The 16,421-nt window shown below is 44.4% G+C and overlaps 1 protein-coding gene across 3 annotated transcripts; it reads left to right on the forward strand.

The window, feature by feature from the left end:
• The first annotated feature begins 1,907 nt into the window (after positions 1-1,907).
• LOC110288841 (retinol dehydrogenase 16) lies at positions 1,908-16,255 on the forward strand. Of its 3 annotated transcripts, none has more exons than XM_085843255.1 (5): positions 1,912-2,308; positions 11,478-11,736; positions 13,196-13,359; positions 13,823-14,075; positions 16,095-16,255. In XM_085843255.1, the coding sequence occupies exons 1-4, from the start codon at positions 1,996-1,998 to the stop codon at positions 14,038-14,040; spliced, it is 954 nt and encodes a 317-aa protein (XP_085699381.1). In that variant the 5' UTR covers positions 1,912-1,995; the 3' UTR covers positions 14,041-14,075; positions 16,095-16,255. The 3 variants fall into 3 exon arrangements, with proteins under 3 accessions (XP_085699382.1, XP_085699381.1, XP_085699380.1); XM_085843254.1 differs by having other exon boundaries at positions 13,823-14,071; XM_085843256.1 differs by lacking the exon at positions 13,823-14,075 and having other exon boundaries at positions 1,908-2,308.
• Positions 16,256-16,421: the final 166 nt, after the last annotated feature.

Here is a 16,421-nt window from a genome sequence, read left to right on the forward strand (position 1 = left end):
ATTTCTGGTTCTTAGTTAAGACTGAGCAGGAGCGGCAAGTGTCCAAGTCAAGGAACAGGCTTGACAGTGGGCCTGTTTCCACCCTAGTTAGCACCGACTCTAGGCTCCTCTGCTCTCCTTTATGCATGAAGGAGAAAGTGTTGGTTGGGAGGGGTACACTGCTTTTTGGGTGAAAGTGCTTCCCAACCTGGCTGAACTGGACTCCTGACCCCAGTAGATGGTTCTGTTTCCATCTGCCTCAGCAGATCAGAACAGTCCAGAGATCACAAGAGCTGCCTTGTTAATTACTCACATGGTCTGGACAGGAATAGGACCAGCTGTTCCTCTACTCTGTACTCAGCACAGAGTAGAGGAACAGCTGGGCACTGTCGTTTGACTTGTGTAAGAATCTCAGGACGGATGGATGGACTGAGGGAACCTCCATGAATCAACGAGGTTTCCTGAGACTTTCTCTTCAGCCCTGTGGCTCCTGCAACAGAGCCACATATCCACTTTCCTATTCTCTCTGACTTCACCCAAAAATTCCAGGATCCTATCTAGATCCTCCTATTTTCCAGAAGAGCTTGATCAAACAAGAGTGTCCATCACTATCAGGGTTGATAAGGAGAGAACTGTAGGAGAGAAGATTGGAAAATGTCCATAGAAGGAGTGGTCTAGTTTACTCACTGTTGAAGCGAGACAGGATCCAACAGCACCAATATCTGCACAAACTTTGGTCAAGAAAGCCTAGTACTACATTTTACAAGATGCAGTTTAAATCTAGGATTCAGGGGACATGTTGTGTGCTAATTGCCACATGAAGAATGTCCTATTAGTTTCTGCACAAGCGGGAGCAGAGACAGAAGTGGAGGCAGGATGACAAGGAATATCAGCCATAAGTTAAAGAGAATCAGGCACAGGAGAGAAGGAACAGCAGGGTAAATGCAGAGCAGATGCAGGGACAGCTGCCTGCTTGGAGGGAGAGTGGCCCACCTCCAGATTCACCTATAACCCACTGATAACCAAGGCCCAGACCTTAAGGCAGAACTGTTATAAATCCCTTATTGCACCTCTTCCTGATAGAACCATGGTTCTTGAGAGCACAAGGACAGTCTAATTCCTTACTGGTTGGGACAGAAAGTGGTAGGAGTGTTAGATAAGGGAACTGTGACATCATTCCTGAAGGAAGGTACCAGGTTTATTTTGAGCTGAAATCTGAGAGTCATTCAGGTATTCCTCAAAACCAGGAGCCATATGCAAAGTTCCACACTACTCTAGAGCTTCTGTAGACAAGAATCAAGAATTCCTGCCTTACATAAGCCAAGGGCACACATGGAGATCACAACTCAAAAAAAAACCTATACTCACATCTGCTTTGAAGCAGGTAGCCAGGAGAAGGGCCACTTGAGAGTCTAAAGTCATTTCCTTCCCCAATTCAGGTCTGGGAGTCCTGATTTGTCTGGGATCCCAGTCCTATCACCTTGTATTCCTTTGAGGTCAACTTATCATGTTTTGGGCTGGCCCTTCTATCTTCCATGACTTGCTGTATTAGGAGGGCACCAGCTCTCCCTGTCCTCTCCTGTAAGTTGTCCTAAGTGCAAGTACAGGTTACCAATAGATTCTGATTCTGTTCAAAAGGTCCTGCTTTGTGGTTCCAGAGTGCAGTATGCATTGGCACAAGGTGATCCTGGGACTGGATTGTGGGGCCTGTGTAATGAACCAAACATGTATTCCCACCTGATTCCAGGAAGCAAGGATTATAAGAGAATATATCCGTGTTGTTGAATATCAGAGGTGTTTTTCTTGGCATGGATATAGAGTCAAAGAACATTGTATGACTTTTGCCCCAAAGCCTGTTAAAGTCCAGAGTCATGGTGCAGCAAAAATTATAAAAAATGCAGAGGATTGTACGTCAGCAGGGTGGAGTCCTGGATGTCTACACCTTCCTGTGTGAGTAGAGGCCAGGCTCAGTTTGACACAGAGTATCTCTCTCTCTCTGCTTGACTTCTACAAACCATGTGGCTCTACCTGGTGTCACTGGTGGGCCTGTGGACACTCCTGCGCTTCTTCAGGGAGAGGCAGGTGGTGAGCCATCTCCAAGACAAGTATGTCTTCATCACGGGCTGTGACTCTGGCTTTGGGAACCTGCTGGCCAGACAGCTGGACAGGAGAGGCATGAGGGTGTTGGCTGCATGTCTGACGGAGAAGGGAGCCGAGGAGCTGAGGAACAAGACATCTGACAGGCTGGAGACAGTGATCCTGGATGTCACCAAGACAGAGAGTATTGTGGCAGCCACTCAGTGGGTGAAGGAGCGTGTTGGGAACAGAGGTACCACTGAGATTCCTGTCCGTGCTGTTCATTTTCTGTCTGTGTGAAGGGAAGGCCTGTGTAGTCCTGAAAAGATTCCTGGTGGGAGTCAGGGTGGAGTTGATGTGACTGCAGATTCTGCCCTTCTCCAGCACATTAGTCTGTCCTCTAACCTCTACACTGAGTCCTCCAAGCTGTGTGTTCCTAGTCAGCTGGTGCCTTGGGAAGACTTCATTTGCAATTGTTTTCTGCCCTCTTTGACTTTGTACGTAGAAAGAGATGTAGAAAGAGGGCATTGTTTGCTGTTTAGTCCTAGGTTTGAGACTGTGAGGAGGGAGGAGAGCCCTGGGCTCCTGGGATCTGGTCTCTGTGTGAAGGTCATGTGCCAGCGTGCACCGGCTCTCCCAGTTCTGGAACATGTTCTCATGCACTACCTGTGCACCTTGGCAGGGAGAGTCATAATCATTGCCATGCTTAAGCCCAGAGTCAAGGAAAACTTAGGACAGAAAAAGCTAGGAAGTGGTCTCTCTTTCACCTAGAAACACACACACACACACACACTAACTTGCCTTTCCATCTGTTTCTCCTTTTTTCTCTCTCCAAGTTTATGCTTAAAACATTAAATTTATTTTAAAAATGAAAGGAACAATAGTTATTGTTCAAAACTCTAGACATGTCAAACTACAATTAGCATACAATTTGCTATTCAGTGGATACAAAATAGTTAACTCTTTGACTTATATGTATAAGGTATGTGCACTCTTTCCAGTTTAAAAGGTGAGCAACGTTACCACTTAAAGAACATTTTTCTGCAATAATATACAATGAATTAAAATAACTTGACCCTTATCCACGCCCCATTGCATTTAGCAGGCCTTGGCACTGGATATTGTTTGCTCCCTTTGTGTTCCTCTGGCTCTTTAGTTTGAAGCAGGGCTCTAGATATGGAGCTGGTCACCATCTGATGGACGTTTCTCAGCTCCTTCCTGTTGGCATCACCAGATGGTGTCACCACACTCAGCTCGTTCCATTGTCCCAAGAACTGTCTTGAGATACTTCTAGTCCATCCCGAGTCCGCAAGCATGTGCATTTTGGGATCCCAGAATAAAAAATCTACTGTGTATATTTTTATTAGATTTTTTCATGCTAACATTTAGATTGTATTTCCCTTCCCCCAGCTTCTCCTAGATCCTCTCCATGTCCCAGTCACACAAGTTCATATTCTCTTTCTCTCTCATTCTCTCTCTTTCTCTCTTTTCTCTCTCTCTCTCAGAAACAAAAGCAAAATTATACCCCAATTAAAAGGAATACAAGTAAACTGAAAAAAAATCATTAAAAAAAAAAGAAACAAGAATCAAGCAAAAAAGCCAGGAGAAAACCCAATGGAAAAAAATGCAGTCTCTCCTTTACGCACAAATTTTCACACAGTGTATTTTGTGGAGATACAAGCACTCCTGTGTATGAGGCTCAGTGCATGACTTTTTAGTAAGTTTGTTACAGTTTGCTTCTTTTTTTTGCTTTGTTTTGTTTTGTTTTGTTTTGTTTTGTTTTGTTTTTCAAGACAGGGTTTCTCTGTGTAGCCCTGGCTGTCCTGGAACTCACTCTGTAGACCAGGCTGGCCTCAAACTCAGAAATCTGCCTGCCTCTGCCTCCCCAGTGCTGGGCTTAAAGGTGTGTGCCACCACTGCCCGGCTAGAGTTTGCTTCTTAATGATGAAAGCTCTCAAATAAATGAGTCAGGACTGAGTTATTCATTTAACATGCTTAAAGGGCAGAATTACTGAGTAATATTACTCTATTTCCTCTAACCTAATCTACCAAGCTCCCAGCCAAAACTGTGGAAATACACATTCCAGGCTTTCTCTGCTCCTGTGTCCACTTTCCCTGCTCAGTGCTGGCTCGCTGGCTCCCTGAGCCTGTGCAGGTGTTATGTGTGCTGCCAGAGTCTCTGTGAGTTCATGTGAGCAGTAGTCCTGATGTGTCTGTAAGACAGTCTCCTTAGAGTCACCCATCACCTCTGGCTCTTAAAATGTTTCTGCCTCTTCATCTTCATAGATCTCTGGGCCTTGAGGGGAGCGGTGTGATGAAGACATCCCTTTTAGGACTGAGTGTGCCAGAGTCTTTCACTCCTTGCACATTGACGACTTGTGTGTCTGTGTTAATTCTTGTCTATGGCAGGACACAGTTTTCCTGATGTAGTTGATCAAGGCACTGAACTATAAGTGTTTTTAGTAATGTGTTTCAAGAGTCTTGTTACTGTGTGTTTCCTTAGAAGAAGAATATTCACTTTTCACATAGACCCATCACCTATCTAGTGTCATATTCGTGGCCACTTTAGTAGTTGAATTATGGGTTCCATCCCAGAAACAGACCTTCAATCTAATGAAAAGTGTTTAGTTACCCCCATGACATTGTTGCCTTTATTGCAAGGTATATCTTAAAGGCAGGTCACTGTGGAAGATTACCAGGCTTGAGGCTGGGTAATAGTAATGGTTGCCTTTGATGTGTTAATTAATATCAAATAATATTAATCTATTTATTTTGAGCAGATAAACCAAACAGCAGACCAGGCCAAGGTGATTCCACGTGGGAGATAGAGGGGCGGCGAAGTGGGTAGAAGGGCAGAGAACAGGAAAAAGAGAGAGTAAGAGGGGGGAGAGAAGAAAGAGAAGAGGAGAGAGAGAGAGGGAGAGAGAGGAGGGGTGATGCCATAATTTAGACGGAAAATGACGTCACACCAGTGAGGGTGGGAACTGAGCCAAGTGGATTGTGGAATTGAGGGTCGTTGTCCTGGCAATGCAGGTCAAGGGTCACATAGTTAGGCCTTGGAGTGTCCTGGTGCTAACATTCCTCCCTCCCTTCTTGTTATTATAAAAAGAAGTGGAGAAAAAGAGGGGGAGAAACCACTGGTGAAGAGGGAATAAGGGCGTTGTGTCTTTTAAACTACTTCCTGCTGTTTAGGGGCATCGTCAATTTTCAGGGTATATCTGGTCTTCACCATCGGAATCCGTTTGGTAATCGTCTGAATCAGGCTCTTCTATGGACAGTGATTCCTTTGTGGGCAGTGGCTGGTAATCCTGTAGCAGGAGCTGATTAACAGTTTGGTTAGAAATTTTTTGTACTTGTTGCTGAAGGAATATAGAGACGAGATTAATAAGACAAGGGGCGATTGAGACATCTCTGGATGTGGATAGTACTTACAGGAGAACTAGGCTGGATTTTGCGGTAGAGGTTACCAGCAACTCCTGTTTCCCACCTGGGATCCCATGAGTCTCAAATGTAGAAGAGTGTCTTGCGGAATCGATAGAAGAAGTGATTAATCCATGTCCCTAGCATGTGTATCTCACAAGACCAGTATGGGCAGTTCCTATACTCGTCTGGCCATTTTCTGTAATAATCTTTTGTCTGGTCAAAGAGAAAACAGGTATAGAGGTCATAATATTTGGATGGAGTAACAGATACAGGAATGGTAGCAATCTGGATCGCTTCCTGGCACCCGGCTATGGAGCAGTTTCCTGATCCTATTTGGAAAGTCAGCTTGTTGTCTGCGGGCTTTTCTCGAACTTTGAATCTCCAGACATAAGGACTACCCTTGATGGAAATGAACAGCAGGGAAAAGATGAAAAGGCCACAACTAATCCAGTGTCTTGTCCAGCGAGGTCGGGTTTGGCTGCTGGAGTAAAGCTTCATTCTCTAGAATGGGAGACAAGACAGGTGGTCTTGATGTCTTGCGGAGCTTAATGCAGCACGGTCCTGTTAGGGTTAATGTGTATGAAGAGGAGCCATCTTTAGGTGGGGGAATGAAGGGTGAGACAGGTAGACCCAATGAGAGAGTCCCTCGAGCTTAGCAGCTGTAGGAGTTACAAGGATTACCTTAAAAGAACCCTGCCATTTTGGAGAAAGGGGTGAAGGCTGATGACCTGGAGGAGATAAAAGGACTTGGTCTCCAATATTAACAGGTAATGGGCAGGAAACAGAGTGTGGGCGAGGTAGGTGATGGTCAGCAAAGTTCCATAGGAGAGAACGGAGATGAGAAAGTAATGGGGTAAGCAAATGATCTGGAAGGTGAGAGTGCTTGGGCGAGAAGCCAGGAGTTAGGATTGGACATCCGTACATGAGTTCACAAGGTGAGATGAGGAGAGGTCTTTGGGGAGAGCTCACAATCTGAAAAGAGCCAGGGGCAGGAGCTTTATCCAGTCAAGATGAAGTTCCTGTGACAGTTTAACAAGAGTAGTTTTTAAGGAGCAGTTAGTTCTTTCTACCTTGCCTGAAGATTGAGGGTGGTAAGGGATGTGAAAGTGCCAGGGAATGTCTAGGGCCTTAGATAGGATCTGAGAAACTTGAGAGGTAAATTCAGGTCCGTTGTCTGATTGGAGAGAGACTGGAACACCCAATCGAGGGATGATCTCTCGGAGGAGGAGATCAGAGACTGTCTGAGCCCTTTTGTTAGTTGTGGGAAATGCCTCTACCCACCCTGAGGTGTCCACCAAGACCAGGAGGTATTTGACAGGTCTGATGGTGGGCATGATTGGAAAGTGAGTGTGGGGTCTTCTATTAGAGCTACCTGGAGAGAGAGAGAGAGAGAGAGAGAGAGAACTCTAGAGGGAGGTAGAGTCTGTATTCCTTTATACATTAGGAGCTGTGACAGGTTATGTGAAAACAGTTATAGGTGATCCTAAGGTTAGTTTCTTTGATTCTCGAATAAGGAGCTCAGTGGCTGCTAGAGTGCAAACACAGGGTGCCCATCCCTGAATGGTTAGGTCTAGTTTCTTTGACAGGTATGCCACAGGTGCAAAAGGAGGTCCTATTTGGTGCCCCAAGGCTCCAAGGGCAAATCCCTCCTTTTCTGTTATATAGAAGGAAAAAGAACAAGTCAGGTCAGGGGGATGTAAGGCCGGGGCCCTAAGGAGGGCCTGTTGGAGCCTTTGAAAGGGCTTGGTAATAGGTTTTAAAAGAGGTTTGTGGGTGGGGCCTGATGCTGCTTTGTATAGAGGGCGAGAAAGAAGAGAAAAGAAAGAGACCCACGAACGTAAAAAAACAGGCTATTCCTAGGAATGACAAAATTTCTTCTTTTGTCGACGGAACAGTTAGAGATTGAATCAGAGTCTTTCTGTCTAATGTAATCGTCTTATGGGTCAGGGTGATTGTTAGTCCCAAATAGGTAACCTGAGGAGTGGACAGTTGGACTTTAGAGGGTGAGACCCTGTAGCCACGATTAGAGAGGAAATTTAGAAGAGCCGAGGTATCAGTCTGGCTGATTTCTAAAGAGGGGCTACAGAGAAGGACATCATCTATGTAAAGTATGATCTTAGATTTAGGAAGAGACAGAGATAGTAGGTCAGAAGCCAAGGTCTGCCCAAATAGGTGTGGGCTATCCCGGAATCCCTGAAGTAAAACAGTCCAGGTCAGTTGGGTAGAAAAGTGGGTATCAGGATCTGTCCAGGTAAAAGCATATATGTTTTGTGACTGGACATCTAGAGGAATAGGGAAAAACACATCCTGAAGATCTAGAACTGAGAAATGGAAAATACCTAAGGGGATATTAGATAGAAGTGTGTAGGGGTTAGCCACAACTGGGTGGAGAGACCCCACTGCAAAGTTAATATGTCTGAGATCCTGGACTAAACGATAGGCATCATTGGGTTTCTTTACTGCCGGTATAGGCGTGTTAAAGGGCCTAAGCTTTTGATGGCCACTGATCCTCAAGATCCAAATCAAAAGTCTGTGCCTTTCACTTCTGGATTGTAGTTCACTCCAGATTTAAATTCAAGTGAAAACAGAAGCCAAGTAATCATGACACTTAGTATGATATAACTATTCCTTGTTCAATGGCAAACACAAAAGCAGTAACCCTAGCTGGGTAGGATCTTGCCACACTTCCTTAATCTGTTTATCTCCTTGAATACAAGATTCACCCTCATTTCACTTCCTGGTGTCCTAGACCATACATTTTATATTTTTCCTTTCTATGCTTGTATTCTTGCTCAAAATGCCCATCATGAGACTTAACCAGAGAACAAAGTCTCTCTTGGGCTTTGTTCAAACTTTCTTTGACAATGCAGTTAATATAAGTCTCCTTACCTTAGCTCCAGGTAGACTTTTCAGGGAAGAGTACAAAGCAGCCACATTCTACATCAAAATATCAAATGAGCAGTCTCTCAGTCACATATTAAAATCATTCTCCTCTGAAAAATCTAGAGCCAGGCTTCTACAGTTCAAATCACCCTCAGCAAATAAGTTCCATATTCCATAGCCCCACTTAAAACATTATCCAGTTTTCCAATATCAAGGTCCCAAAAACCACATTCTTCTAAACAATAGCACAATCAGGCCTATCACAGCAAAACCACAGTCCTAGTACCAGTACCAACTTCTGTCTTAGTTAGGGTTACTGCTAAGAACAGACACCATGACCGAGGCAACACTTGGACAGATAATGTTTCATTGGGGCTGGTTTACAGGGTTAGATGTTCAATACATCATCAAGGCAGGAGTGTAGCAGCATCTAGGCAGGCATGGTGTAGGAGGAGCTGAGGGTTCTACATGTTGTTCAAAGGCAAACAGGAGAAGACTGGCTTCCAGGGAGCTAGGATGAGGATTGTAAGGCTTATGCCTACAATGATACACTTCCACCAACATGGACACATGTACTGCAACAAGGCCATACCTCCTAATAGTGCCACTCTCTGGACCTAGCATATGTAAACCACCACAGCTAAATAGCCCTATCATCATGTTGGGAGAGCAGCTAGTATACTTGAGTGTAGCCTGTAATGGGGGTTTGGAGGGTGTGGTGGTTTGCCTATACCTAGCACAGGAAGAGTCACTCTTTGGAGGTATGGTCTTCTTGGAGTAGGTGTGCCACTGTGGGTTTTGGTTTTAAAACCCTCATCCTAGCTGGATGGAAGCCAAGCTTCTCCTTGGTGCCTTCCAAACAATAGGTAGGACTCCCAGCTCCTCCAGGCCCATGTCTACCTGGATACTGCCATGCTCCCATCTTGATGATAATGGACTGGTCATCTAAAACGGTAGCCAGCCCCAATTAAATGTTGTCTAAGTGTTGTCTTGGTCATGGTGTCTGTTCACAGCAGTAAAACCCCAACTAAGACATAGTTTGTGTTCCTTAGATCCGTTTTAGGGACAAAATGTGAGCCATTCCTGGCACTGAAGGTTTTACATGGTAGATGATGATGTGTATGTAGTGTCATGTCCAGTATCATAAGGCGACTCCACTGAAATTCCATTCATTAGGTATTTTAGGAAACTTCTATGGAAGTAGGTATCCATATGGTTTTTGAAAACAGAACAAAAACAATCTCTAGTACAGATTATGTATCTATAGAAGGACAAGATAAGCTTTTTAGCCGAGGATGCAGATGACTTATTGAGCCAATGTTATAAAGTCAACAAATGTAGATCTTAGTCTCAATCAAGTAGTCTCTCAGTCTGCCCAGAAATTGACAATGGTGACATGGTGTTTAGTTATAGCCTTTCAGAGTGGATCCTTGAAGATCCATGACTTAAAGACCGAAGGGATGAGTGAGGGCCATCTGTGGGTGAGTGGCTAAAAGAACCCAGTGTGTTCAAGCTTACATTGGAAAGTCTGTCCTGTTGGTTCTCAGCAAGGATTGTCACCTCCCTTATCCTGTCCCTAGCTGTCTTACATAGGGTTTTTATTGTTGCTACAAAACATCATTACCAAAAAGCAAGTTTTTCTAGGAAAGGATTTATTTAGGTTGCACTTCTACATCACTGTTCATCACCAAATGAAGTCAGGAGAGGAACTGAAACTGGGAAGAAACCTGGAGGCAGGAGCTGATGCAGAGGCCATGGAGGGGTGCTTTGTACTGGATTGATCCCCATGGCTTGCTAAGCCTGCTTTCTTATAGAAGCCAGGACCAGCAGCCCAGGGATGGCACCACTCACGATTGGCTGGACCCTCATTAGATTAGTCATTAAGAAAAATGCCTTACAGCTGGATCCTATGGAGACATTTCCTCAACTCAGGCACCTTACTCTCTGGTGACTCAAGCTTGTGTCAAGTTGTAAATGAACCAGCCAATACATTGGGTTTTGTAAGCATCTGAAGAGAGTTGATCAATGTTGATTTTCATCAGTATAGGTACTGATCAATATGAGAGTTGATCATGATTAATTTCAAGGCTGACTTCAGCAGAGGTGAAAAGCACAGCTCAGTTTTGCAAATCTCCCACAACCAAGGTTTCAATTGTTTGTTTCCCAACCAAATTTCCTCTAGAGATTAATTAAGTTTGTCTTTTCTTTCTTTTCTCCTTTGTATTTTCCTGTTCTGTCATTCTCTTCTTATGACTATTCTTTGTTATTATTAAAATAAGTAATGATAATGGAAACAAATTCTTCCTTATTACTACCTATCTTGGCCTTTTGAAAGACAGTTAGCAGTGTATAAATTGCTCAGAGTAATGCAAAGATACAACTGTCTTAGACAGAATTCTAGCTCTGTGAAGAGATTCCACAACTGTGATAACTTATAGATAAAACATTGAATTTGAGCTTGCATACAGTTAAAGCTTTTGACTGTTATCATCATATCATGAAGTGTGGTGGGTTGCATAGCAGTCATAGTGCTAGAGAAGGAGTTGAGATACTACATCTATATCCACTGGTAGCAGGAACAGCAAGACCCTTGGATAGCCCATTTCCAGTGAATCTCATAACTCAATATGGCTAAACCCACTATTACAAGGATGAAACCTCCTAATCCTCCTCAAGCACTGCCCCTCTCTCAGGGCCAATCATTTCAATATATGAGCCTATGGCTTCCATTGCCACTCAAACCACCACAACAAATAAGAGAATAAAATCTCTAGAGTTGGCATCAACTTGTAAACATAAGCATACTTTCATGGTCTTCGGATTAACACAGGTACACCATGTGTCCACCATATGTTTTGAAAATTAGCAAGTGAGAAGGAGCTACTGGCTGATTCCTTGCAAGGAGCTGGGCCAGAAGACTTCATGGATGAAGGTGTCCATGCTCTGAGTCAGCATGAGTCTCTGGCATGAGAACCCAGCCCTGTGGATACCATGTTCTTGTTCATTGCATCCTATTCTCCAGTAAACATGTGTCAAAGTGTGCTTACCTTGTCGAATGTGCATTTCATCCATAATTAAACCTGTGTTGTGTGACTCTCTCCTTCCACTGTCCCCAGGACTCTGGGGCCTGGTCAACAACGCTGGCATCTCCATCCCCTCGGGTCCCAATGAGTGGATAAAAAAACAGGACTTTGCAAGTGTACTTGATGTGAACCTGTTGGGCTTGATCGAGGTGACTCTGAGCATGCTGCCCTTAGTGAGGAAGGCGAGGGGCCGTGTGGTCAACATCGCGAGTGCCTTGGGCCGAGTGTCTTTGTGTGGTGGTGGTTACTGCATCTCCAAGTATGGTGTAGAGGCCTTCTCAGACTCCCTCAGGTACTGGAAGGGAAGGGGACTCGAGGGGTACTTTGAAAGGATTTTTATTTAACTATACTCTTTAAGTCCCATCATCAGGAGGATACTCTGCATCTCTCTCACCTTCCCCTCCCTGAATCATTCACTGGCCAGCACATTTCCAAGTCTGTACAAGAGGCCATGACTGAAACATGAGTTTAGTTCATTTTGTCCTTTTACGGAGGAGGGAGAGCCTTGTGGGACAACACTGGGGTTGGATTGGAACTGTGAGGTTCTTGGGGGAAGATTCCACTCCCCTGACCTCTATATGCTGAGCATGTTTTTGAGTTGTGGTGAATATCTCTTTCAATTCCACATACAGATATCAGGCCCCTTTTAGAGTCTACAATAAACACATTCTAGCATATCTTATGTGCTTTTATCATATTCAGTATTTCTTGCTGTTGGCAAGACAACAGTTCTGTCTTAGGTTTTTACTGAGCAGACACCATGGCCAAAGCAACTCTTATAAGGACCACATTTAATTGGGGATGGCATTTAAAGGTTTAGAGACTCAGTCCACTTTTGTCCATGTGAAAATGTGGCAATGTCCAGATATGCATGGTACAGGAAGGGCTGAGAGTCCTTGATCTCAGCTGAAGGCTGCTAGCAGAATACTGTCTTCCAGGCAGCTAGGATGAAGTGAAGAATCCACTCCCCTGACCTCTATATGCTGAGCATGGTTTTGAGTTGTGGTGAATATCTCTTTCAATTGCACATACAGATATCAGGCCCCTTTTACAGTCTACAATAAACACATTCTAGCATACCTTATGTGCTTCTATCATATTCATACAATCCATACCTACAGTAACACACCTTCTCCACCAGGGCTACAACTTCTAATAGTGCTACTCCCTGGGCCAGCATATACAAACCATCACACCTTCCAAGGAATGGAAACAGGGAAGACCTTTATGGCAGGGAACAGGGTGGCTGACAATGTGAGGGAGTTGGAGGTAGGAGGTTGCTTTGTGGAGACATGTGAGGAAGTAGAAAGTGTGTGTGTATGTGGGTGTGGGGTGTGTGTGTGTGTGGGTGTGTGTGTGTTTGTGTGGGTGTGGGTATGGGTGTCCTGAGAGCTTCCTGGGACAGATGTGTGGTAGATATAGACTTACTAGTGCGGTGAAGGTGACTTGGACAAGGACTAGAATCCTTTGCATCTGCACTACTTGGAGAAAGATGTTATACAGTGCCATAGACCAGAATGTCTAGTTTTAGGGCAGTGAGCTACACACAAAAAATAATTAGTGTAAAATACTAAGAGCACAGAGGCAATTCCCTTATCCCAAGATCCTTCCCTATTTCCTGTACATCCCAGATCCAAAGTGTGTGGCCTTTCCTCACCACAGGCTCCTGTTCGCATGCTACTGTACTTGTATTAAAATGTTCTCACTGAAAGATCTCTGAAGTCCTTGATATCTATCTGTCTGTATTGCAGGAGGGAGCTCTCCTACTTTGGGGTGAAGGTGTCTATTATAGAGCCTGGTTTCTTCCTGACCGGTGTGACCAGTAGTGCCAGATTATCCTCAAATACCCAGATGCTGTGGGACCAGACCAGCTCAGAAATCAGGGAGATCTATGGCGAGAAGTACCTGGCATCCTGTAAGTAACCTCTGAGGGTCAAAGCTACATAAAATCCCAAACTCTTAATCCCCTTCTAATTTTAGGAGTTCTAATGCCTCACCCTTTTCCTCAAAGAATAGTAATTCAGACCCATTTCCCTGTTGTTGTGGCAGTTTGCATATGGGGCTGTAAGGAGTTCTTTCTTGTCTTTCATAACATGCTGCTCTGTTCCCTCTGATCTCATGGTCATGGCAATATCAGTGAAGTCAGGGATGGGAGGCGGTATGAAACCAGCACTCTCTATGAGCTAAGATGAGTGAGTGAGTGCACAATTTTCCTTGAAGATTGTTTGTGGTCCTTTTGAGGAACTAGGACAGCCTAGGCTTGGGTTTTAGACACATGAATTCTCCCACATAGGGAATGGAATTTCTCCTCTATGCTGCTGTAAGACAGGAGAGGTGGGAGTTGAATGACCACCTGAATCATTCCTCATTCTGCATAGATCTGAAAAAACTAAACGAATTGGACCAGAAGTGCAACAAGGACCTGACTTTGGTGACAGACTGCATGGAGCATGCTCTGACTGCCTGTCACCCTCGCACCCGATACTCAGCAGGCTGGGATGCTAAGCTCTTCTATCTCCCCTTGAGCTACCTGCCCACCTTTCTTGTGGATGCCCTTCTCTGCTGGACTTCCATGAAGCCTGAGAAAGCCCTCTGAAGTGTTCACCTATGCGTGTACCTGGGGAGATGTAGGTAGAGTTTGAGAGAGAATATTTAGGGGAAATTCGGGGAGTTGAGGGAGGGAGTTTATTACTCTGGGGTCAACACAATTCATCTCGTTAATTCTCCTATGATACTACTCAAGACTGATGATGATCAAAGAAATAGGCAAAGAATTCTACCAAGGGATTCAGTTAAAAAAAAGGTGGCTGATGCCCAGACTATGAGCATCATGGCTACCATGAAGGTCCACAGAGAGGAGGAGGCTGGGACAAGTTTGTGCCAAGCACTCTCCTGTGTCCTCCTCTGCAGGAAATCCACATGTCCTGGCTAGTTTAAACCCCTACGCAAGATGGAAGTGTCCCTGCTCTGAAATCACCTCTGTGCCAGCACCCATTCTCTGGAGTCAGGTTGCCAGGCTCTGGGTGGTAGGTTCAGTTCCCAGTGGTAAAACCTAGCAGAGGACAGAGACACCAATTTTTCATTTATATTGAAATCATGGGTTTCTTTCCTTTATTTTCTTTTCTCTTTTTTGACACTTCTTATTTTTAAAGGTAATATGAGGTGATCTCTGCTTCTCTGCCTTTTGAAGTATGGCTTTACCCTTTAGTGAAGTTTGTAACACACAGGTAAGGGGAATATCCTGAGAAGTATTGGCACAGGCCAGCAGGCTTTCTTTGACTGTCTCATCCCTTCCAGCCACTGAGGTGGGAACAACTGCTCTCCATTCAAAACTTAATGATAACACATAATGCAGAAGACTGTGCATGCAAGTCCATGGACAGAATTTATCTGTAGGCCTCAGTTTCACAAGTCCCTTTCCTGTAGAATCACTAAGTGACCATCCCTCCCTGAAAACTCACTATGTGACCATATACAGAGTATCCTTCTCAACACTAGTCATTCATATTTGGACATTTTTCAAAAGAGTAAGGATCTTGAACTTCCCATGGCCTCTGAGATCTGGCTCTGCCTGCTGCTAGGTTGGTGAGTCTTAATAGTAGGCTGAGCAGGGAAATCATGTTTGGAAGAGACAGAGAATTCTGGGATCAGTACAGACTTGCCCTGGGGAGGGGTTCCCATAGATGCCTGACTCCTCTTTTCTCAGTAGAAATGTGGGGGAAGTGGGGACACAGGAGAAACTTGTAAATAAATAATCATTTCTGGATTAATGAAAATAGAAATTCCTTTACCCAATCAGTTGCCTGGTCAATCATTTTACCTAGGTTCTTTTGAGTTTGTTTTAGGGCCATGAGCATATGTGTGTGTACCTGTATGGTCCATGTGTGGGAACATCTCAGAGATGGGAAGGAAGATGAGGGTTGCTGGTTACAAGAAGCTTTTAGCTGGCTGGAGAAATGGCTCAGCGGTTAAGGGCACTGACTGCTCTTCCAGAGCTCCTGAGTTCAAATCCCAGCAACCACATGGTGGCTCACAACCATCTGCAATGGGTTTTGATGTCACCTTCTGGTGTGTCTGAAGACAGTGACTGTGTACTCACCTATATAAAATAAATAAATTTTTAAAAAGAAAAGAAAAGAAAAATGGAAAGGATCTTTCAGCCATACAATATGGTTGTCAGGAAATGAATTTGGGTTCTACTGAACAGCAGGAAGCACTTTTGATAGTGGACTCATTTCTCCAAACCATGTAGTGATACTGCATCTTGTTTCATTTTTTTTTGAGATGTCTCACTGCATGGCAGGTTTACCATGACCTTGTAAGCTCTAGCCTTACTGTCTTCATCACTATATAAATTATGCTTTAGTGCATCAACAGCATCTCTGCATGTTGTGCCCTGTGAGAAGGTCAGGGGGCTGGACCTATCTCAGTACACTCTGGAGCATTGTGATGGCTCCAAAGGAGAAGGAGCAGCACCTAGGACAGATCTACAGCCCCAAGCATGGGTAGAGACTCAAAAGCATCATGATGAGACAGAACCATGTGTAATTAGCATGATGTCCCCTGTAAGGTAATCCCAGGATGCCTCTGCAACAGTTCCCCTTTTCTCCTCACCAAGCTTTTTTTTTTTTTTTTTTTTTTTTTTCTCAGATGGCAGTGTACTCAGAAGGACACAGAAGGACTCAGGCTTCCACAAGACCATGTCTCACTCAATCATGCATGAGAATTGCACTATACCCAACCAAGACCCATCCCTCCAATCTGAGATCTTCAACCATTAGAATACAATAAAATTTCTGGTTCTTAGTTAAGACTGAGCAGGAGCGGCATGTGTCCAAGTCAAGGAACAGGCTTGACAGTGGGCCTGTTTCCACCCTAGTTAGCACCGACTCTAGGCTCCTGTTTTAGTCAGGGTTTCTATTCCTGCACAAACATCATGACCAAGAAGCAAGTTGGGGAGGAAAGGGTTTATTCGGC

Source organism: Mus caroli, unplaced genomic scaffold, assembly GCF_978045245.1.
Source record: "Mus caroli unplaced genomic scaffold, Mus_caroli_1 scaffold_9, whole genome shotgun sequence".
NCBI lineage: Eukaryota > Metazoa > Chordata > Mammalia > Rodentia > Muridae > Mus > Mus caroli.